Source organism: Phalacrocorax carbo, chromosome 6, assembly GCF_963921805.1.
Source record: "Phalacrocorax carbo chromosome 6, bPhaCar2.1, whole genome shotgun sequence".
In the NCBI taxonomy this organism is placed as follows: domain Eukaryota; kingdom Metazoa; phylum Chordata; class Aves; order Suliformes; family Phalacrocoracidae; genus Phalacrocorax; species Phalacrocorax carbo.
The window spans coordinates 22,884,227-22,907,578 of record NC_087518.1 but is presented as its reverse complement, the minus strand read 5'-3'; the positions used below and the strand labels follow the sequence as shown (position 1 = coordinate 22,907,578).

Sequence of the window (23,352 nt, the reverse complement as noted above, 5' to 3'; positions counted from 1 at the left end):
CTGTCACTCTGAGTGAAAGCTATCCAAGCTATTCTAGCACATGAGCTAACACATTTGCTCTGGCTTGAAAATCTTGGCTTCATTTTCACTGGAGGTTTTGTTTCTATTATAAACTGGTTGCCTTGACCAAGTAATCCTTCCAGAATGTTTGGCAGAATAGATGGAGTTTGGAATTGCCACTTAAAAATGCTAACTTTTCTTCCCAGGCATCTTTATTTGTGTTAAAAGTTTATTGGCTTTTCATCCCACATGAAATTTATAACACTGATAAGCTAAATACCCATTAACTGCATTGAAAACTGAATAAACTTAGTCGTATTTTCTCCATAACTGACAGGTTTCCTGGGGAAAAAAATTGATGCTGTACCTAAAAAGTAAAATAAATAAGCATAAGTGACGTATAATTGGTTTTCAGAGGAAGAAGATTTTAAAAAGCATCTGAAGTGTAACTGAATTTTTGTTAAACATAGAGTGTAAGTAATTGCTTTAGTGTAAGCAGCTGTATTTACTCTTGTCCTGGAAAAACTATTAAGAGAAGGAAGTGTTTAATAAATCTAAGTGAGGTGACAGAGACAGGACTATGAATAGTGTACAGAAATATCTTGTACTTTTTAGAGGGGTCTTGAGAGGTTTAGGTTTTCTTATATTATAAAAATTCCCACGAAGAGCACACATTTGTTTACAGAATTGTTCCATTGTCCAAATCTGTAAGAAATTTTTTTGACAGAGAATGGAAAAATCGTCTTTTTGTGATATTTAGCAGAGTGTGGATGTGGCTAAATAGCAAACTGGAACAGTGCTTTTGACACCTTTCATTCTATACTGAGATTTCCTTTCTATATTTTGTCTGTAAATATCTTTGTGTACACATACCTGCAGTTTCTTGTGTATGAATTTCCTAGCAGTGAAAGGAGTACATTTCCTACTTTTAACTGTTGTGATGACTGAGGGTCATGCTTATATACGAAATTGAATATATCCCTCATTTAAAATATTTAATAATTTTGAAGTCTCAGCTGTACTCTTTGTTGACTGGATTCTCTGTATACTGTAAAACCAGGATAAATTGGCTTCTTCTTTCCCCCATATGTGATGTGATCAGAACTAGTCACTGTACTGTAAGTTTTCTGTACTGTGAAAAAAACCTTCCTTAACTTTGGTCTTCTTTCAGATTAACTCCAAGAGTCAACATTCATCTTTGTCATACGTTGGTGATAACTATTGCACTTTGTCTTCCTGGAAGATTTCTAGCTACCTGAACTGTTTACAATTTTTTTCAGAAATGGTATCAGTACTGCAGTATTTCATGCATTTAAATTTTGAAGCCTAGCATATTATTTCCCTTTGAAAAAAAGTCTGGTTTGTGTTAGGGAGTATTTTTAGGAAAGGAGAATATTCCTTTTACTTCACTAGTAAGTTTGTGGTCTTCCATGAGGAAAAATAACATCTCCGCTGAGTTTCATGTTTTAAAAGGCTGTAACTGTGATGTTCTTAAAATATATCTGTAACTTGCTGTTATTTCCAGGACCAGCCTAAGGTATAACCAGTTTACATGACTGCTTGGGGTGCCACAGACTTCTCTCTTCTGTCTTTCTTTAGAGTTTCTCTGTAGCAGCAAGTTACGAAAGCACATAAAAGTGATTAGTTGATGAGATTTTAAATATTAGTTTATCCTCATGACCAGCCTGTCTTGTTTATTGGATCTATTAATGAATATGAAAAGGTGAATAGCTCTTCAGAGATTAGTTAATGGCTGTTGCTTATAGCAATTCTGAACGTGTTTGTAAAATTAATTCTGTTAATTCTTAAAGATGTTCCTCTCTCTCCCACTGTGTAAACAAAAGGGGACACTCTAGTCTTTATTGTACCATAATAATAGGATCTAATCTTAAATAAACTTCTTATTTTTCATGTTGGATTGAGTAACGCTTCTAGCTCCATCTTCAGTAGTGCTTTCCTGAAGTCTTGCTTCTAATGAATCTATTTTTTCAGGTGAAAATACTGACACAGAATGAGAATAGCAGGCTGCAAGCTGCTCTTGTTAGCAATCTGAAGAGTGCAGTCACGGCAGCCTTTCTCATGTTACCAGAAAGTTTCTCTGAAGAAGACCTCTATATGCAGATTGCAGGACTCTCCTATTCTGGTTAGTATATGGTGTCTAAAGTCTTTCAGGAGAAAAGCTGTAGTTGGAGCTGTTGTAGCACAGCAGGAAGTCTAATGTGTAAGAAGTCATCTGCTCTCTTTCTTTGGGCCTATGCTGGTGCATCCTCCAATAACTATATTTTACTGCTGTGTTATATAACAGATGGAAAGACTAATTGTGCTTATTCATAGAAAATAGGTATGGGTGCATGAGCAAAACTTATACCCACTTGATATATGAACAGCTAAGTATCTGTGATTGAGTATGGTGAAATAATGGTATTTTTTCTGTTTGTATGGATTATATTTTGGTTTTAATGGTTCAAAATGTTGGAAAAATATTTTCTTTTTACTCTCAGTGTAATGTTGATTCATCTCATAGTCTGACCCATGCTTTATCATCTCTTACTTTTTGAATGTTCTGTGTTTAAGATTCCTATTTAGTTAACTTAAAGATCCTAGTTAGATTCTTCAGTGTACATTTAACACTCACCTCCTGGTTGGTGTGTATTTGACTTTTTTTGGTAAGAGAATTTCCTCCTTTCTTTAGTTATGAATTGGTATGGAAAAAAAATTAGAAATTACTCCACATGACTCTTCAATACAAGATTTAATTGTTACAATTTAATTCAACATTGCTCTTTAAATGTTGATATCTTTAATGAAATCACTATGAGCAAGTTTGTTTGGAGTTGTACTTTACACAGCACTTTGATCATATAGATATGCAAGTTTGGCTTTTTTTAAAAAAAAGAAAAGTACAGGTAGGGAGGTGGGGTTTATAAGCTGCAGCTTGGTTCTACTGAGGAATGTTACCACCCTTTACTTAGTACTTCTCTGGTCAATTCAGATTGCAATTTGTTCAGCTTTTCCTCAGCAGTTTTTTCTGAGTCATTATCTGTTTGAAAGTGATAGAAAAGTAGAGAGGGTACTGACAGTGGGGGTTAGCTGAGCTTTGCTAACCAGGGAGGTTTGCTAGAGGGCTGCATACCTGCCCACCTGAAACCTGTCCAGGAATGTCATTAGATTCTCAGTGAGCACTAGGGACCAAGATATTTTTTTTAATGTCCTTTGAAACCATGTGATTAAGCAAAAATGTGAGAGATGAGTTGCCATGCTGTAAGATGTTGAAATTGGCTCTGCTGTGTGAACAAAGCTAAAGCAATAAGTCTCCCAGTTAGGAATGTTCAAGAAAAGGGCTGTCAATGACATTTTGCTGCCATTTTGTTAGGTCTTAAACTCTTCAGAGAGTATACTAGTAGACAGAATTGATTGTATGTGTTACTCGAATCGGTCTCCTTGGACACTGCTGAAAAAGGTTGTTCATGCTTTAATTTGGAAAATCTTTATGCTTTTATTTTTTTATGCGTCTTTTGAGAGCAGTGAGTCAGTAGCATTTATATGGGAAGTGTTTGTTTTGCAGCTTGGCATAAATTGAAATAAACAAGCAGGTTGCCACCTTGCAACAACATTTATCTCCTGAATGTGGAGAGTGGGAAAATGAATTGATTCAGAATTTTTTTTGTTGATATGTGCTGCACTGAGCCTCTAACTCCTGGTTGGTAACCCTGGAAGCTACCAGGGTGTAGTACCTAATAGAGATAGGTGAATGCTCTATTACAGACTGACTCTCTTTTCACTTACTCTCTTTGAAACTTTTCAGTCATGTATCGTAAAAAAAAAAGTGAAAAGGTCAGTAATGTATCAGTGGTGTTAAAGGGAGTTACTTTTTGAAACTACTGACCAAATACATGGCTAAGAGGAAAACATGATTTTGTGATCTTACCATGACGGCTATTATCTGTACTTCAGGTTCTCCTCTTGAAGTGCAGAGACAGTGCAAATTATTTTCTTTCAATGTTGGAAAAGTAAAGGTTCTTTGTTTCTGGATACAAAGTATTGAGGCCGGTCGATCTGTTTAGTAATCTGTTGAAACTGATGCATGGTTGCAAAGAATATAACTGTATTACTGCTGCTTTTGAGGCTGAGCTTGACAGCTGGAATTTTTTTGTTGTCCAAGTGAAAATGTGGACACATGGGTTGATGACATCACAGCATATCAGAGGCCACATAACAATGCAGAATCCTATTTTCTGGGCTTGAAGTTATTTGAATAGTGTTTTTTGACTATTAGAAGGTGAACCTTATTGTGGATTGTACAGGCATTGGTAGAATTGGAGAATAAAGTTTTAGAGGACAACTTTGTAGTATGTTTGTTTCTGTTTATTATCCTTTGAGTTTTCAGATTTTTTTCTAATGAATTAACTGTTTTTCTTTTCTTGACTAGGTGATTTCAGAATGGTAATAGGAGAAGACAGATCAAAAGTGCAGAATATAGTAAAACCTAATGTTCCCCATTTTCAGAAGCTGTACAGTAACATATTACAGGACTGCCCTCAAGTGGTATATAAGCACCATCTGGGAAGGCTAGAGGCAAGTGTTCTTTTTCAAAACATTTTTAAAACAAACAAGTGGAAGTGCTTTATCACATTAACAGAAGGCAAGAATTATGCCATACACTAAGTCAAGCAGTTTTAGTTGCTGCACTTGCAATTTGTTACATTTCTGTTGTTTAATTAATTCTGCAATCAGAAGACTTGCCTTAAATACCAGTCTCTGCATATGTAGTAACTACTCTTCTTTTTGTTTGGGTATGGGCACAGAACTAAAGCCCTAGTAAGGGAACAAGAGAAGATAATTTTAAAACATGTGTTCTAATGATTACCATATGGAAACAACAGTCTAGAAAGTGATGAATAAACATATGGTTTCTGTTAAAAACTTTAGGCCGTAACTTAGAGGTGCAACTTTCTCCAATCAAAAACTGCATCTCACAAAAAACCTCTACAGTGCTATTTATGAAGATCAGTTGAATAAACCCAAATGAAAATCTGGCATTATCTTTAAATACCCATACTAAACCAGTGTTTCCGTAGTATATGGGAATCAGGTATTCAAAATGACCAGTATGTTGAATTCCATCTTTCTGGTATAAGTGTAACATTGTAATTAGGGGAGAGGTGCCACAACAAGGGGTCCAAGAGCAATTTTTTCTCTTGCCGTATGCACACCTGTGTGTGAATATTCAAGTGTGATATACATTTCAACATGAAGTTACAAATAGCATGGGTTGCCTCATCGGCATGATTATCTCTTTATCCTCAAGTCACCTTGGTAATTATCTCATGAATGCCTCCTTTTGGGATGTGTCTTTTGTAGAAACTGAAGTACAGACAGATATAAGCGAGCTTGAGTACAATAAACAATTTTACTGCAATGCTTTGGAGTACAGCATAGATGAATCTGTATTATACTGCAGCTGTCTCCATGTTTTCTTATCAGTGTACTTTTGAATAGTTTAGTGGAAGAAGTATTAAAATTAATTTTGAAAAGAATCAGTAATGCTTTCTCCAAGAAAATGGCTAGTTAGAATAATACTCCCTGTTGCATTACCTTTAAAAAGGTCTTGGTAGCATACTACAAATATGTTGTTGGATAATACATCTGTCTGTAATTCCATAATAGTAATTGAGGCTGTTGATTAAATACCATCATTTTACTGCTGTTTTTGAGCAAAGTGTTTTAATAATGTATTCTTCACACCTTGGTCTGGTTATTGGCAGTTATTCCTTAGACTGAAGAGGATAACTGCTATCAGGAGTGCTCTTCACTGCAGAACAGAAACACCTTCTCCAAGTATACAGCTTCAGAGTTACAGAGAAAATTTTTTCTTAAAAGATTCCTCAAAAACAGTTGAAGGCAGACGCTAGTTCTTGTAGTTCCGTTTCAGGCATGGATTCCTCCCACATAATGTTAAGAGCCTGCTCATTGTTGGTTCCCTCTGTAGTCAGTGGGTGATTCATCTGGATATCATTTTCTCCCCACTGACTTAAAGGGAGTGTATAGGGCAACTAGACTGCTGTCTGATGTCTCCATGAACAGTCTAAAAAGTTGTGTGGGAGGAATCAAGCTCTTCATATTTTCCTCCAGTTTTGGACAGATCTGCTCCATTAGGCATTTTTCAGTATTTGTGCTTACATTTTGTATAAATATGTACAGGTCTGCATGTTGGTATTGTATTCAAAAAAGGGTCATTGAATTTCTGATTTAGATTGGAAAACGTGGAATGAATGTTTTATTCAAATTATACAAACCAGATGTGGTTTGAGTTTAAAGCAGAGAAAATGTTTTTCAAACTAACTTGAAATGTGTATGTACAGTTTGATTATGTTCAGGCAGAAGAAACTGAGCTAAGTGGTCTTTTGGGAAATTTTTGTTTTTCATTGTAGTGTACTTATGTTTCCAAAGGAAACTGGATAGAGCAGAAATTATACAGTTTTCATTGAAGAGTTGCTTGCAGAGGCAGCAAGATCATTGTGTACATGAGTCTTCCCTTGGATAAAAATTAATATTTTTGCATTGAGTTATTCTTCAGGTTCAGAACTGAGATATTGCATTTCCCAGTGCTTGGGAAGTTTTCCTTTAGTATTATCAATGACTTACTGTTTTATTTTTTTGTAATGTTCAGATTGATAAAAGTCCTGAAGGTCAATTTACACAACTAATGGCTTTGCCAAGGACTCTGCAACAAAAGATAACTTCTCTGGTAGGCCCTCCTGGGAAGAACAGAGATGTGGAAGAAATTTTACTGCAAGTTGCCCATGACCCTGACTGCGGAATTGTGGTGCATCAAGGTAGTAGTGTCTATAATCTCCTTTAAGACATGACAGACATATGGATTTATTGTATGTGGTGTTCTAGTTCAGAAGGATGGTTTAGAGAGAAGGAAGGAAAAAACAAGGTTAATCTTGAGATGCATTCCTAAAAGCATGGGTCTGGATTTGTTTGATTGCAAACAGGTTCTGTGAAATACTAGCAAATAGCACTCCTACTGATATAGAAGAGGTGTTTTGTTGTGGGTTCTGAAAGTAGTCTTCAGGAATTGGCAGGGCCTCCTTAGACCATCTAACTCTGTTTGGGATGCTTACACCTTCAGGATTTCTTTGGCTGGCATAACTTAATCTAAATATTAAGCTATATATCCTACCAGTCATACGTTGCAATGCTAAGTTAATTTTCTAGCTTGCTGACAACACCTTTCCCAATTTTCATAGTTAGTTCAGATACGAGAGCTCTGGCAGAAAGCTCGGGCTTTGAGGAAAAAGATTGAGGTGTTTTTCATCATCACAGATAGCCTCTATGAGGCAAGAGAATGTTGCATGAGCAAGGTAAAGCTTATGCTGCAGACATCAATGTTTTGTGATTCTGCAGAAAAATGAAAACGTTTAGTACTTGAGGAGTCCTTTACATCTTTAAAGAACTTGATGCACCTTAGTTCCAGTTGACCAATTTTGCAAGCTCCTTGAGCTTGGCAAAAACTCCCTAGATGCCTGAGAGCCACTAGACACTAGCCAACTGCTGAGGGAGCTCTTATGCCGATTTCTGCTTGGGGAAATAAAGCTCCTGAGAGTTGCAGTTCTCTGTTGACAGCGTAGGATGAATTGCAGCTGGACATCAAGGTGTTCAGCTTCTTTCATGTCAGTCTATGGCAGCTTCTACACTACTATGGCTGGACTGCAACAGTAATATGGTAATGCTGAATCTGGGAGCAGCAGTTGCAGTGGTTGTGAGCTGCATATAGTGTTAGAGCTCTGAGTTGTCTACCCTGAGATAATCATCCTTGAGGTTGTGTTTATGTAGGGTGTTGCAGGCATGGCTGTGACTGTGGACTGCACGGTAGTGCAGCCATTCAGTATCAAAACGGTGGGTAGAGCTGGTCTTCTCAAGCCCAGCAGTTTATAGTCTTAGGAGAACAAATCAAAGCTCCTCTTTCACTTCTCTGGCTGAAAAATTTTCCTGATTCAGGTTTCTGGGTAAAGGACAGGACAAGACATTTTGTAATCCTACAAGACAAAGCTGATTACTCAAGTTGAATTGCAATTGTCCCTAGGTATTTTACTAGCTCAAAATGATTTGTTCCCTTCCCCTCCTCACCCCTACGCCCCAAACTATTTTCCGGTGGAAAATTGTATCCTTCTTTCTTATTCATGGAATGGATTTCCCTAAGCTTTGTTCTTCATTATAGAAATAGCTTTGAAAGAGAGATTTTAAAATAATATTTGAAATCATATTCTACATTCTGGGTAGTGCAGAAGAATAGCTTTCAGTTTGGAAGATTAACACTGGGACTGCCACATTTCTACATTTTTAAGTGTTTAGTAATGTGCAGTAGATTTGGTCTGCATGTATTAGTATGCTTTTATATATATGGATTAGAACAGATAAAACTTAGTAGTTTTTAAAACAGTTTTAATGTTTTTATTTACTGTTCCAGTTAAGGACCACTGGACAATGAGAACTGAATGTGCCACAATGCAGTGGTAAACAAGCCTAAAAAAGCTGATAATTTAAAAAAGCCAGACAAACACTGCACAATATAGGCATCTCTACTTGATCAGAGAAGTGCAAAATCCCAATTTCATATTGAAGTAAACAATAAGTATAATTCGTTCTACTCCAGAAAGTTAATATGCCAGCACTTAAATGAAACAGCTCTGAATCCTTTGTGACTAATCATCTTAGCAGAGAAATATGGGAATGCTAAATGAATTAACTTGATCGATTCCTACTGGTTTTACCTGATTTAATATGATTTGGAGTCTTTTCTGTAAGTTGTATATAAAATAATTTAAAATAGTTTAGAGAATATAGAATGGCAAAGCAGAACAGAAACAAACTTTCTCAGCTTAAGTGTATGTTTTACGTTCAGGCTGGTTTGATTGTATAACTGGAAAAATGTAACTTTTTTGTGTATGTTGGAGGATTAAAAAAAAAATCCCCCAAAACTGGTAAGATGAGTAACATCTGTGTGCTCTTCTATCTGCAGGTATTTCAGGAATTGTGAGATCTTCTAGTGTAGCGCAGAGTGCAAAAACCATACTAACAGCTGGTAAGAATGTGTGTGATTTCTATCAACATAGGCCTTCTGATTTCACTAAGTGAAAGTTATAGGGCCCTGGGACTGTCTTGTTACAAGAGCCTAAGGAATAAACTTTTTGTGTGTCTAATTGAAAAACCCCTGGAAAACAACAGTAATATTTAAGCAGAAGCTTTATATAACTAATGAGAAATTGTAAAATGCCAAAATGATTTGGAGTCTATATGACTCTTAAACAAATAAAAAAAACCCGCTAAGACCCCAAACAATCCATAAGCAACAAAAAACCCCAACTTCTGACTTCAATTTCATTTTATATGTGGGCCAGATTTGGCTGATGTGCACTAGTTCTTTTTGAATTAAAAAATGGGAAAAAATTACTTTGGCTTTCTACATGTGAGTGGATTCCTAAATGATCAGTACAGAGTATTGGTGTGTTATGTAGACTATAAGGTTATATCATCGTAAGATAAAGGAGGGGATGAGTTTTGAGGAAGGGAACTTTGACAGAATCCGATGTTCTTGTCAGGCTCAGAAGACAGGTGTGTATTTGAAGACATCATGTATTCCAAACTGAGCCTGTGCTTGTGAGCATTGGATATTACTGTAACTCTCATACTTCAAAATTAATTACTTCAGAAAAAGAGTTGAGTATTACAAAAGCAATGTGAGAGAAGGTGTAGAAGAGAAAAAAAGGGCTTCCTTGTGTAGAAACATGGGAATCCTAGGGATGCTTTTCAAGCTATTGGTCTTCCAACCTGAATGAAAGTTACTGCCATTTACATAGCTGGAGCTTCATCCTGTTTTCTGAGTTCTGGAATAAATCTAATTTTAAGGTGACGTGATTTTTACACTTCAAAAAGCTGAAAGCACTGCAGCTTGATTTAAAGATTTAAAATCTGAGCCTTCATTTACTTAAAACTCTGATCAGGAAATAGTCTTAATTCCTGTGAAGTGAAAAATCCTTGCTGCTTCCATGAAGTTGCTCAAATAATTTTCTGAACTCATTCATACCTATTCCTAATTCTTCCACAAAAGCAATTATATACAATTGATGCCATTAATGTTTTTTAAAACAGCTGTATATTTTCCTACTAAGCAATCCTTATCCAGACTTATACAGCTGCTGTTCCCTTCCTATTGAGTATTAAAGTCAGTGGCTCCATGTTATACTTCCTACCTCCTTGTAAAGAAACACAAGTTGCAGTTTTCAGGACCATTAGTGGTCTACTAAGTAAAATAAGCAGGAACACTTGTACTTTTTATATGCTTCTGTTAATAGCCTAGTTATATTAACTGGAAGAAGACTGACAAAACTTTTGCCTAACTTTGTTTAGTAGCTGGAGGAGGTTAAGGACATAACTCTATCTGAGAAATGCAAATTTTTGTTGTATATGAGTTAGGCATATTGCAGGTATTAGTTCCTAATGTAAGGTTTCCAACCAAACTGGTGTCAGTTTTCTTCTAGGGTTTGTTGTCAAAATTACTTGCTATTGGTCAAGACTTCTTGTATTGTAACATGTCTCATAGAAATATCAGCTTGTAACTGATTTGTTTCTAAATCCATGGAGAGTAGATTTTGTAGAGCAAAATAATTGGAGGGGAGGAGTTGAAGACAGGGTTATAATGTTGAATTCGGTGATTGTGAAAGGCAGCCTGACTGACCCATGGAGCAAAGGTGTTCGTGTGTAACTGCAAGAGTACGAATAAAAATGGTTAAGCTTTGTCAGATTATTTATGCTCCCCTTCTGTCTGTTGTGATAGAAGATCACCTCTGGGAATCATTAGCTTCTTTGTGTATCATGCAATAAATCACTTACAGCATGTATTGTTACTAGGACTTTTGGGGGGGGGGTACTAATGTTTTCTCTTTTGTGCATCTGAAACTAGGTATTTGTGAAATGTCTTTTCTTTCCCTTGTCTTAACTGCTTTTTGGTTTATATATAGTAGGTTTTTTTCCTTTAAAATAAACTCTAGTTGTCTTCTAACAAGCCAGTTACATAAAGTAACACTTATATCTAAACCATGTATTTTCTACTTGTGCTTGTAGTGTTGAAAATGCGGTTTTTTTGTGATTTGATTCAGGTAGAGCAAAGGAATTGTTATCCCTTGACTCAAACGCAAGCCAAATTTGAGCAAGGAGGCTTAGGATAGTTTAGTTTTCTTACTTTTAGCATAATTTAGTTTGTTTTATTTTAACCGTGTTTATGGAGTTCTGCCAGAATCTGGCCAAAACCATCAGCAGCAGAATTCACGTTTGATTTCCTGGGGTTACTGACAGACTATGTGCTGAGAGAAATGAGTTAGATTTGGAAAAGGACTGTTTCTAGCATTTTCTGACCTCTGAATGTTTTTTAATGAATGCAAAGCGTGCCTATAGAGCTAACTTTCCTAAGCATTGCTGTGCAGGCTACCCTGGCTGGAGAAAGGGAGTCCTGCTGCTTCAGTTAGGATCAGGAGGGCATCTGTAACATACCCTGCTGCACATGAAAGGAGTGTTGCCTCACTTGCTAATGTAGGCATAGCCCTGCTTCCCGACAAGCCTGTGTGTGGGCCTTACCAGAACACCACCAGTTTCACTCACTGAAGTTAGACAGAAGCACAGAAATAGTATTTTTGTAATAAAAACCTACATTGTAGTGCATATTAAAGAAGAAATTAAATTTAACTGACCAGGGACGTGACCTCAGTATTTCTTGGATTTGATGTTTGTATGATCTTCAGTGATCTTCCCTGGAATTTAGGAGGGATGGGTTTCCATGGGTTTAGGAGTGAGTTAGTACAAGCCTTTTGCCTGTTTTTTTTCTTTTGTTTTGTTTTTGTTCTTTTTTGTTTCTTTTTTTAAGATTTCTTGCCAAACATTTATGATTGAGTTTATGTGAAATCTTGCCTTAACTTCTAATGAAGGTTAGATTTTCTCCCCATCACAGTTTCTTAATTTAAAAAATTTGTCACAAGGGGGCAGGCCTTATTGCTGTTCACCTTGCTTTGCCATTTCTTGGGGCTTTTATCAGCTAATATTCATATAGATACATTCTGTACATTCTGAACATTGTGGCTCATACATTGAAAGCATTTGCTTGACTCATGCAAGGAATGTGTATTACAGGACAGTGTTGAGCTTTTAAATTTAATCCCTAAGGGTGCTGTATTTCTTTCTTCATTCTTTAACCAAATACTGTCAAATGTTCTGTTCCCTAAAAAAATATTTTCACACTTTCTAGTGGAGACTTTAGGAAAAGTATTATGGCTCTGTCCTTCTGCAGTTCTTGTGTTAAAAGTAGTGGCTAAAGTAAGAGGATTATGAAAGAGATTAATGAAATCAGTGGCTCCATTAAATAAGCTGTGGCTATTTTTTTTCTTGCTCTTCCTGGTAACTATACAAGTACTTTTGCCCTACGTTTGCTTGCAAATGAATTAGTTTTCATTTCATGGCCGTCATTTGTTTTGAAATGTCATGGGGGACACAAAATTATTTCCTTAGCTGTGATTGTTTTATCTTAACAACAGCAAAAAAGGTGAAATGCCTAGTCTCTGGTCTGTAGCATGGTAGTCCAATATGCAGCATGTTTCTAAATTAAGTGTTAAATAGGGACTAGTCATTGCTGGGATGGCATGCTGTGTATTAACATTATTGCAAGGAGCACAAGCAAAATAAAGAATTTCAATCTGTTTAAGAGAACTTTTTTCATTTTTCTCTGCCAATGTGGTTTTAAAGTTGAGCTCAAGCTCTATGTTTTTGTTTGTTGTTAAATGCCCTATTTAGTTTTTGAAAATGTGCCTATGTATTTCTTCGAGTCTTTGGTGAGATTGTCTCTCTGCTTCCCATTAGAGATGGCACCATCATTTGATTTATTTTCCCACATAACCAGAGTCTGTGTCATCTCTGGGAACTAACTCTGAAGTTCTTATATTTAGCTCCTCTGAAGGAGATGTTGATACTACTTTAGCTTAGATTTCTTCTTTATATCTTACTAGACGAATGCTGCAAGCCTTGAAATTTTCTTCTAAATAAAATACGATGAATTAAATCATCAGTCAAAGCAGTTGTTCAGAACACTTTTAAGTTAGCACAAATGCTTGTAGCTATTCTGAATAACATTTGTTTTCTTAGAATTTAGATATTAGTATACGTCTTCAAGGAACCTTTTTTTTACACTATAAGGAACAGCTTTACATATAAAATATTCTATGGATTTGTGATAACTGCTGTCTTCATCAGCTGCCCAAGCAGATGCTGCATACCACTGCACTTCACTGTAAATATGTGTAAAAAGTTTGCATGTGTGTCTAACTATTTGCCTCCATGTGATAGATTTTCAGCAATATATGGGTTAGCCTTTCAACTCAAAAGGAAATAAGGAGCACTGCAGCCAGGCATATCTACCAGGAAACTTTGGGGGACTTCTAATACAGCCAAATTACTATCTTACAACACTAACACTTCCAAAACAACGAACATGGATTGTTAAGCAAAACCAGATACAACTTATGTTTACACTGAAATTTTGTGGTCTTGATTCCATGTGCATTAAGTCTTTGTTCTGTGTCATATAGTGGAAAAATCTAAAGCGGAGGTGGAACCACTAAGTCATATATTCATAGCTAAAGTAGAAAGACATTTTCGTGTGGTCCAATTGCTTCAGATTCTAAGCCTGAGCCATAATTACAACCATTAACTTTTACTACAGATGTGACTCATTGCCCTGAGGGCTGCTTTAAGAAACCAGCCATAGGTATAAACCTGTATTTTGCTTTGTAGCATGATGTGCTAGGACAGAAATGTAAGCATCTTATTACGTAAAGCTCTAGTGGGTGGAGTTTGGTAGAGTGCTTGCTGCAGGGATAAAATATGAAGGAGAAAAATCTCTTTATGCTGGATTGCTACAAGAGGCAGAGTAGGTTGGCAAGCCAATAGAACAAGCTGACTTTGCAGGCTGCAGTGCCAGTGCAGTTAATGAGAGTCCTGCAGGGCTGTATCAGCTGTATTACTGTTGATTTGCCACATACTATACTGCACTTCCAGGAGTACCCCGACTTCATTGGAATGGCAGAACAATATCGATTCTAGGCAGAGCAGTTTCAGTATTTGAGGGGCTGTATCTTAGAAGTATAGTACCTAGGAGATTAGACAGTGATTTTCAAAGCCATACAGTTACATAGTTTTAACTTTGGAAAGTGGAACACTTCTTTAATTTGTGCGCTATGCCTGAGGTCAGTCAGGCCTTGTTCTACAACTGGAATTCTTACACTGTGTGCAATTTTAATGCAGATATGTGAGGCGCTTCAGAATTTACGTAATTATTTTCTTGTTATTTGAGACACTGCAAAGAAAAAGCCAGTCATGACTTCATTAGCGTGCTTGCTTTTAGCAAAACTCTATTAAAAATAGAAGAAAAGTTTGAGCTTACAAATGGGATACACATGGTTTTGTAAGTTGAAAATACATGTATGGATTTACCTTACAAAAGGTAAAGTTGAGTTAATTGCTATTGGAGACACAAGAAATGCAAAACTGATTATATACAGTATGTTTATTATTATAGGCTTTTTACTCTCCACCACATCCTTCAGAAATAGAGCATGCACTTTTCCTTATTGTACATTCATTTGACTTCTGGTGACTCTAGACTGCTAATACTGAAAGAATCTTTTGCTTAAAGTATTTTATCCTCATTTGATGACTTTCTAAGGTCTTCTTAAAATGAAATATTATCATACCGTTTTTCTCCCCACCCACCAGAAGTCCAATGCAGTACACGGCTAAACCCAGGTCTAAGTTGCTCATTTGTTCCAGAAGATCTTTCCTTGTGTTCTAGTGTGTCATACTGTGTGACTTTTGGCTAAATTGCTTCTGTGTACTTTTAGTTAATCTTGTCAGGTAAACAGGGCTCTATTAAATAAACATAAGAAATATTGTAGTAAGTATAACATACCATAACATAACATGCATAACATAACATACTTTTAAACCTGGGCATGTAAGTGTCAAAATTAAACCTTTTCATGCAGCATTAAAAACTTGCCTTTTCAGTTTTGAAGTCGTAAGGATGTGATTAGACTCTATTGTAATCTGAAAAGTTACTTTGTGTTTTATGTTGGTGGGGTTTTTTTTTTTTTTTTTTTTCTTTTGGAGTGGGTATTTTTTTTAATCAAAGAAAGCTGGAAGGAGTTAAAATAAGTAGCTCCACTGGCTAGGATCTCAGAACCCCACTGGAATGCCAAGACTATTTTGTTTCTTGGTTTGCAAATATTGGATGACTAAACCCAGCAAAAGGCTGTGTCTTTTTTTACTCTAGGTCTGTAAGAGAAGGCTCACATCTGGCAGAACTTCAGAAAGTATTTAACTCTAGGGGTACACTTAACAAATTGTGTAGGAGTCTTCCTCAATCCCTTCATATCTAAAACTTGTAAAATGTTGGAGGCAATGACTGCAGTAAAATCCTTCTGAAAATTGAGAAATGCCTGCCTTCACTGTAGCCTAGCGTAAAGTTCAGTACCTGTGGGCTACTGCAGGATGATGCTAGAGTATGACGGCTATTCTGGCTTCATATGAGGCTTATTATAAAAAAGTGACAGACAGGTTATTCTGAAACAAAATTGGCCCAGACAACATCCCTGTGACAGGATATTCACACTGATGTTCATGGTATCCTGATACGGGTAGTGTTTCCAAATTACAGTGTGTGTCATCATCTTTTTATTTTTGCTTCTTTTAATTCACCTGGATATATGCCTTATTAATCTGGTTTTCCATACCCATCATCATTTCAGTATTTTTTTTTTTTTTTTTACTTAAGGACAGAGATGTAATTTCATTATCCAAGTCAAGCAGTTTTATTCTCTCGCAGATGTGCTTTATGGTGGCTGCCATTAGTCAGGATGAGGCAATAACAAAATATTCGAGGAGGTTGTAATGTACTTTACAACATGTTGAAACCAGAAGAGATTTCCACCCCAACAATCTGCAGCACATTGCCTATGAAACAAACAATTCTTTTTTCATTTTTAACTCACAAGCCTTTGAATAGCAATGCTCTGGGTTGGTTTGTCCTGGAAAGGCGGTGTGCAGTGTTTGATTACATTTAATCAAGACGGGCATCAGTGTGATGCTTCTCAATTCTGTGTAGAATTTGTCTACAACAAGGCAACCAAGTGCCTGATACATAGCATCAAGCAAGCATGGCTAACTAAAACCTGATTAGCAGAAGGAATTGGTAAAGTAGGATCTGGAAGTATGAAGCTTGTTGTCTACCAGTCATGCAGAATTTGCTTGTCTTGCTTGAGCAGACTGTTCTTTTGTTCTTCTTCCCCTTTATCCCTTCAGTAAAATTTGGCTGTGCAGCTTTGGGCGTAGCTGTGGTTCTTCATGATTAAGCATCATCTTATCTACAGAATCTGGTTGGTGGGCTCCTGTCTCAAGAGCTGAAATGCTTCTACAACTAGATTCTTCTCAGATGTGGCCAGCTAATTAACCTGCATGCCTAACACCCTGGATTTCTTTAAATAGTCCTGCTGCAGAGTATAGTCTGTCAGTTTGCTGGTGTCCATTACCAGGCCAGAGTACAATCCTACTCAGCTGGACATGCTACCTAGCAGTAGATCAGGAAGGGCTTGAAAAGCATAATGCATTGGTTTGGTGTGGCTCTGCTCTGGACACAGGTGTTTTAAAGGCCTTCCTGTATTTAGCATTTTAGGAACAATGATGTAAACTAGAAGTTTCCATTTGTACTGGTTAAGGGTTTTATCATTAATCTCTACATTTACTATACCTTGGTGTCACGGTTTTAGCTGGGATAGAGTTAATTTTCTTCACTGTAGCTAGTATAGTGCTGTGTTTTGAACTTAATATGAGAATAATGTTGATAACACACACTGTTTTAGGTGTTGCCAGGTAGTGCTTGTACTAGTCAAGGACTTTTCTAGCCTCATGCTCTGCCAGGTGCACAAGAAGCCAGGAGGGGAGGGGGCACAGCTAAGAGACCAGATTCAAACTGGCCAAAGGGATATTCCATATCATATAACATCACGCCCAGTATGTTAACTGGGGGGAACTGTCCAGGGGTGGGAAGCAATCACGGCTCCGGGACTGGCAGTGTTGGTCAGTGGGTGGTGAGCAGTTGCATCACTTGTTGTTTGGGTTTTTTTCCTTCCCTCCCTCCCTCTATTATATTATTATTGTTATTATTGCTCTTTTATTTTAATTATTAAACTGTTCTTATCTCAACCCGTGAGTTTTCTTACTTTGGCCCTTCTGATTCTCTCCCCCATCCCACAGGGGTTGGGGGAGTGAGTGAGTGGCTGTGTGGTGTTTAGTTGCTGACTGGGGCTAAATCACGACACTTGGTCGTTGTCTATACGTGCTTGTATGCAACATCATCAGGCCTTCAGAATAAACCTGTCCTATTTTGCATGCTTTGATACTCTTAAAAGTACTTTTTTTTGTGTCATTATTTACTGTCTCATGAATGTGACAAGGTTATTTGCATGTCTGCCTGATGGAATAGGTTGTCATTCTTCCAGGGAAATATTTTACTTAATGTAGTAAAAGCCTGGTATTTGAGTTAGCCTTTCTGAATTTTGTGGGTTTTCCTTTTTTTTTTCTTTTTTTTTTTTTTTTAGGGGCAAAGAAATCTATAACTTATAGTATGAAGAAATTGTATAAAATGACAAAGGGATGGTTAAGGAAGACATCTTGAGCCTTGGCATACTGTGTATGGGTAAATGTACTTTTTGTCTAAATATTTTGCAGATGTTGCTTTGCCTGCTTGGGAAGATTAAAGTGCATTTAAGAAGTACATTCTAATAATTTATGTGTGCATTTGTACTACTAAAATAGAAACTTTTGTTAGCAGGGGAATGTTCGAAGGTAATAGGGCAAAGGAATTATACCGTGTAACTACTGAAATGAATTTTCCTGTATACTATAGCTTAGGTTTTCAGAAACCCTGAGTAAAAAAGATTGATTGTACATATGAATTAAAAATTGAAGCCACCCATTTTCTATGTATTGCTATGTTTATTTTCCAAAATAGCCCCAGGTACTTTCAAAATATTTACTGTCACAATTTTAGTTCTGCCAGGGGCTTATGGAACTGGAGGATCCATTGAGTTTTAAGTCCTCTTGAAATACATTATTTCTGCACTTACATGTTCATCCTTAGATTTTTTTCTGATGATGCTTACTAGGTGCTTCTGCAGGGTAGACTTTGTGAAAAGTAAATTTTTTTCTTGGATGTTTGACATTCTGAATCCAAAAATTTTGACAATGACTTCCAGTCTGGGAAAGAGTGTTTGAAAGCTTGTCAGGTATCAGATTCTTTCATAAAAATTGTATGTTCCTTTCATGAGACTGAGATGACAACTGCCCAACTCATAGCTAAACATTGTCAAAAATGTCATAGTTGGAAGGAAGGTCATACTTTGACCTTCAGGACCTACTTGTGCAGGTTTATGAAATGTGTGTTGTTTGGCAGAAGATTCTATCTAAGTGCTTTAAAGTTGGGAATTTTATGAACAAAAGTACCTATTGTTTGGTTCTTTGACTATTTTTTTGCCCTGAAAATACTGTCGACAAAGATAAAACTTGTTCTCCTTTGCTTAATAAAATTAGCTAAACTAAACTGGACTTTTACATAAATGTTACATTAACCATGCCTTTAAAGAATGGACATTCCTGACAGTGTTCATCTATGACACAATATCTCTGGAGTATCTGTTGTAAATATAATATTTTTTGCACTGCGTCAGGTGGGTTTGCTGATTTTGGATGTATTTCTTAATAGAAAGAAATTGAGAGAACGCGTCATTTTATTTGTGAGAGTATAAATGATAAAAATAACTTAAAGGTAAAAGATAGAAATAAAATGTATCTTTCCTGATTAGCATGTATTTTTTTATGTGTATTATGTGATCGGTAGGGCCATCTCTCAAGCTACATTTGATTTAGTGATCTCACTTTAAAAAAAAAAGTATTGGAATGAAATTGGCTGCTAACTGTTTCCAGGGAGCAGTTCAAAGACTAAATTTAGGAAGGAAAGGTGGAGAATATATTATCATATGTAACATGACTTATTCAGACTTACTTTAATAACAGGGGAACTTTTAAATATTGATCATTTTAAAATATCAGAGTTTGAAGTGGCAAAGTTTGAACCCAGAGTGAGGAAATAAATGTGTGTCTGTCCCCACTCTCCCCCCACCCTTTTTTTTTATTTTCTTGGAAAATATTATTACTATGAAATAGTAACTTTCTAAGGCCATAGACTGGTTTTTAACACTTTGCATTATCTGCTGATGATAGATCTAGACTTTGTTAGACAAATCCTGTCAAATGATCCTTTTCTGATATTAGGATGATGACTATCCATTTTAAGGTGGCATATTCTGCAAAAGAAGTGACTAAGCTAGAGAAAATTTGTATGTATGGTACTAGCATTCTGTGTCCCTCTTAGTAAGAGGCCAAAGTCCCTGATTTGGAATGTTTATATTGTAAGAAACAGAGCTACGGAATTTAAGCCACTGCTTAAATTAAATTAACCTTGGGGTTTGGCTGGATTTGTTTGTTTTCATGAAGAGGTTCCTTTCTGAATAATCTAGAAGTCTTTTATACAAAATATGCCCTATCTACTTTAAAATTAAGTTCATGTGTAGTAAAGACTTGAAATAGCCATATGTTTTTTAATGTTTCAGCATAAGCTCTAGTAAAAAGAAATCTGAAATCGGATGTTAACTTAGATATGCTCAGTGGAAAATTCTTAAGAACAGAGAATACTGATCCCAGTGGTAGAAACAGACCCTGACAGATACAAGGCTTTTGGACAAATGAACAGCATGAGAAAAGATTCAGGATGGAGGCATGACATTTTGAATGAAATAGTTACCAGGTAAGAAGTGCAGTGCTGGCAGAACTGCCTGGTTTAGTCATCTAATGAGGTAACAGCCTTTACTTTTTTTGTCCCAAATGAAGTATGCTGTAGGGGAAACTTCATACAGTCAGGAGCATGGACAAAAGCCTGATTTTTACACCAGCAATTTGGTGTTAGGAAAATTTTAGTAGGGTCCACTGTATTATTTGGAGGGAGGGAAAAAAAAAGTACTAATCTGTGAAAGTCTTAGGATACAAAAAAAAAAATTGGAAATGGAAGTTGACAGCACATAATGTATCAACTCCTTGTAGGAAAAAGGACAATTTAAAAAATAACCCTCTGCATGAAGAGTTAGCAGAATTGATTGCCTGATTTTATTTATTTGTTTTTAATGTAACTGAATTTTACATGTTCTCAGCATTCTTTTGCAGTTGTGTTTATTTTCTTTTAAGGCTGTGTGGGAAAGGGCCTAAGTGAGACCTTCTAAAGGAGAGGATGCTCACCTCCGGTGAGGATTTATTGTCAGCAAATTCGGCGAGATCACTCTTAGTGAAATTGTATTTTTGTGGGGGGGGTTTCCTGTTCCCTGTAGTCAACTTTTGGAAAACGAATACTGTAAGCAGAAAAATATAGTTGTTATTAAGGTTTTAAAAAATGACAATTGCTACACACTGGATTGTTAGAAAACTTATTCCATGTACTGAATAAATTACCAGATAATTAAGACTAAAAACTAAAATGTTATTCCAGATTTTGCCTCATTAATCTCCTCTTTGTGTCTGTAAATGAAAATGTAACTATTGCGTTTTTATAATTCCCATAATCCCCTCAAGGATGCAGGCTTTTATAGGTGCTATATAGAAATGTACGAGCTGAAAGGAAAAAAAAAGGACATTTATGGTACACAGGTGGAGCAAAAACTTATCCACAGAATAAGCAATCTGGCCAAATTAAAAAAAAAAAAAGTAGGCAGTGGCAAAACTAGACACTCATTCTTTCTTCCTGTAATAGTGTAACTGAGTGAAGTTTTACATCATGAGCCCTACTGGGAAATACCACCATTGAACAAGACCATCCTGACCAACCTGTACTTTTGTATGAAAAGGTGAGGATGGGCTTTTTTAAGCCTAGTTAAATAACAGCACCACAGGATCTGAAACCACTGGCTCATAAATTATAACTACTTCAAGCACTGGTTGAGAGAGATCATGTGTCATAAGATTGCCCAACATCTGGTTGAGAATTGTTACTAGCAGAGCATTTAATCACATGCTTCACTTAAAATGCATACATTACTACCGTTGAATAGGTATGTAATTCTTTACTGAGACTAACGGCAGCATATAGCTTTGGCTTGTATCTACAGAAGTAAAAATATTTTTAAAAAAGAAAAATTATATGTGATGTCTCAGTACAGTTGGACACTGCTGACCCCCTCGTGGGATACGGCTGCAGCGTAAGTGAAAGCTGGATTCTAACGGCTCATTCCCTTTTGTGGTTTTTATGTTTCCTTGAGATTGTGGCTGTTTTCCCTTTTATAGAGAGAGGGTACCTTGGAGATGTGTGTGTACCAGAACTTTAAATAGAATATCTTATCTTGCATCTTAAGAGGCTCAGTGTTTCTCTTCAGTTCCTCATTACTGCTAAGTTTGGGGATGAGCAGCAGTTAAATCTAGAATTTTTTAAATGATGAAATGTGGTTATAGCTCTAGGGAAGCATTTAAAAGAGCAGTTTTCCTTTAAAAGCCATTAGCAGTACAGTTAAAGATAATGTTCTGAATATTAAAGTAAGACACTTTTAGAAGTGGTTTTGGTGTTTCAGAAGGTGCTTGCTACTGAAATGGTGGTTCAAAACATCAGAAGTCGATTACAAGTCAATCTGATGTGAGAATGAGTTGGCCTCAGATCCCGTAGTGAAACAGCTATCTTTGTTCTGCACCTTGGTAGCTAAGCGAGGGCATTTATTCAAGAAATAATGTTCTTGTAGAAAAAATAGGAATGTACTGCTTGCTATTTAGCAGCTAATTAAACATTTTTATGTTCAGCAGATGCTGTATGGCGTCAAACCCATCCAGCCTTTAAGCTGTTTGTCATGCTGCCAGTGGATTAGTCTTTCACTTTACAGGTGTTAGTTTACTGCCGCTTGCCTGTGATCTGAACTGGCCATGTTTGTTTTACATGGCTGAAATACCCATTGCATATCTTGATCTGCCTTTATGAACTTTCTTTGTGTATAACAATATAATGGGTCATTTCTTGCTCTTTGGAGAGAGTTTTGCAAATCCCAGTTTAATAGTTCCTGGCTTACTCCATCTGTTGATATGCTGCCAGGTTTCAGGTCTGTGCAGTAAATCTTTGTGAGACATAAGAAAGTCCTTCCTCATCATCCATATAGGCTGAAATCTTAAACCATATTTCTGTTCTGTAAATCATTTATCTTTGTGCTTTTTATAAAAAATGGCCTACCTTTCCCCTTGAGGCCATTGGTCTTGAACGTATTTATTTTTTTGGCGGAGAGCCATGAATGAATCATAGCCTATAGCAGCTTACAGTCTGAACTCCTCTCTATTGTTAATATAAAGTACTTTATGCAGTTGTTACAACATTTTGCTATGTAAAACTTTTAAGAAAAGAGAGATTGATTTCAGACTTGTTAGCTGCTTTTGAAGTTTCTCAACAGTATGTGGAAATGATTTTTTTTTTTTTATGGTCATACAGCTGTAATCCACTAAAATAACTAGTGATTGTTGCACGGGAAGTTAGTACATGGGAATATTACTAACGCTTTGTCGTAATGAGGTGTGTTTGTTCTTCCACGAAAAACAGTCACTTTAGGTTTTCATTCCATTTGCAGCTTTCCTGTTTATGTCTTCCTGCTCCACTTCCATACTGTTTTATTGTTTTATTGTTTCTCTTCTCGACTTGAGAATTAAGTCTTTCATTCTGTTCTTCGGACAACTATTTCTTCTGGTTTGGCCATTCCACCATGGATATTATTTCATGTTCCATCCCCTTTTTTTCCTGTGTAACAGTGCTTTCATGAAAGGCACTCAGGCAGATGATTTATTTCTTGATGTCTTAAAGGGCTTCTTTGTAATGAAGAGCCTGGGCCCAACCAAACTACTTAGGATTTCCATAGGTGAGTCAGCAGCATGGGCCTAGCTGGCTCTGAGATCAGCAGGGCCAGTGAAGGATGTGACTATCTCATGCTTCAGAGGGAATAGATTAGATGACATGGGATGAATGGGAAATCAAAATTTGACTGGATACATAACCATAGATTCTGGTTTCCACTTCTCTTTACAGTCTTTAATCTCAGTATTGTCCCCTTTTATTAACATGCCTACCATTGTGAGCAACTCGTTTGGCTGCTCCCAAACTTTTAAGATTTGGGGAGTGCATGA

At 36.5% G+C, this 23,352-nt stretch overlaps 1 protein-coding gene across 10 annotated transcripts in view; it reads left to right on the top strand.

The window, feature by feature from the left end:
• TAMM41 (TAM41 mitochondrial translocator assembly and maintenance homolog) overlaps nt 1-23,352 on the top strand; it is a 44,199-nt gene that overhangs the window by 5,193 nt on the left and 15,654 nt on the right. For 2 of the 10 annotated variants that reach the window (XM_064454254.1, XM_064454253.1), the window contains exons 4-8: nt 1,993-2,143; nt 4,430-4,575; nt 6,671-6,839; nt 9,029-9,091; nt 17,703-17,800. In XM_064454254.1, coding sequence (XP_064310324.1) covers nt 1,993-2,143; nt 4,430-4,575; nt 6,671-6,839; nt 9,029-9,091; nt 17,703-17,779 — 606 coding nt within the window. In that variant the 3' untranslated portion in view covers nt 17,780-17,800. The other 8 variants (XM_064454256.1, XM_064454252.1, XM_064454258.1 and 5 more) reach the window with 8 other exon arrangements.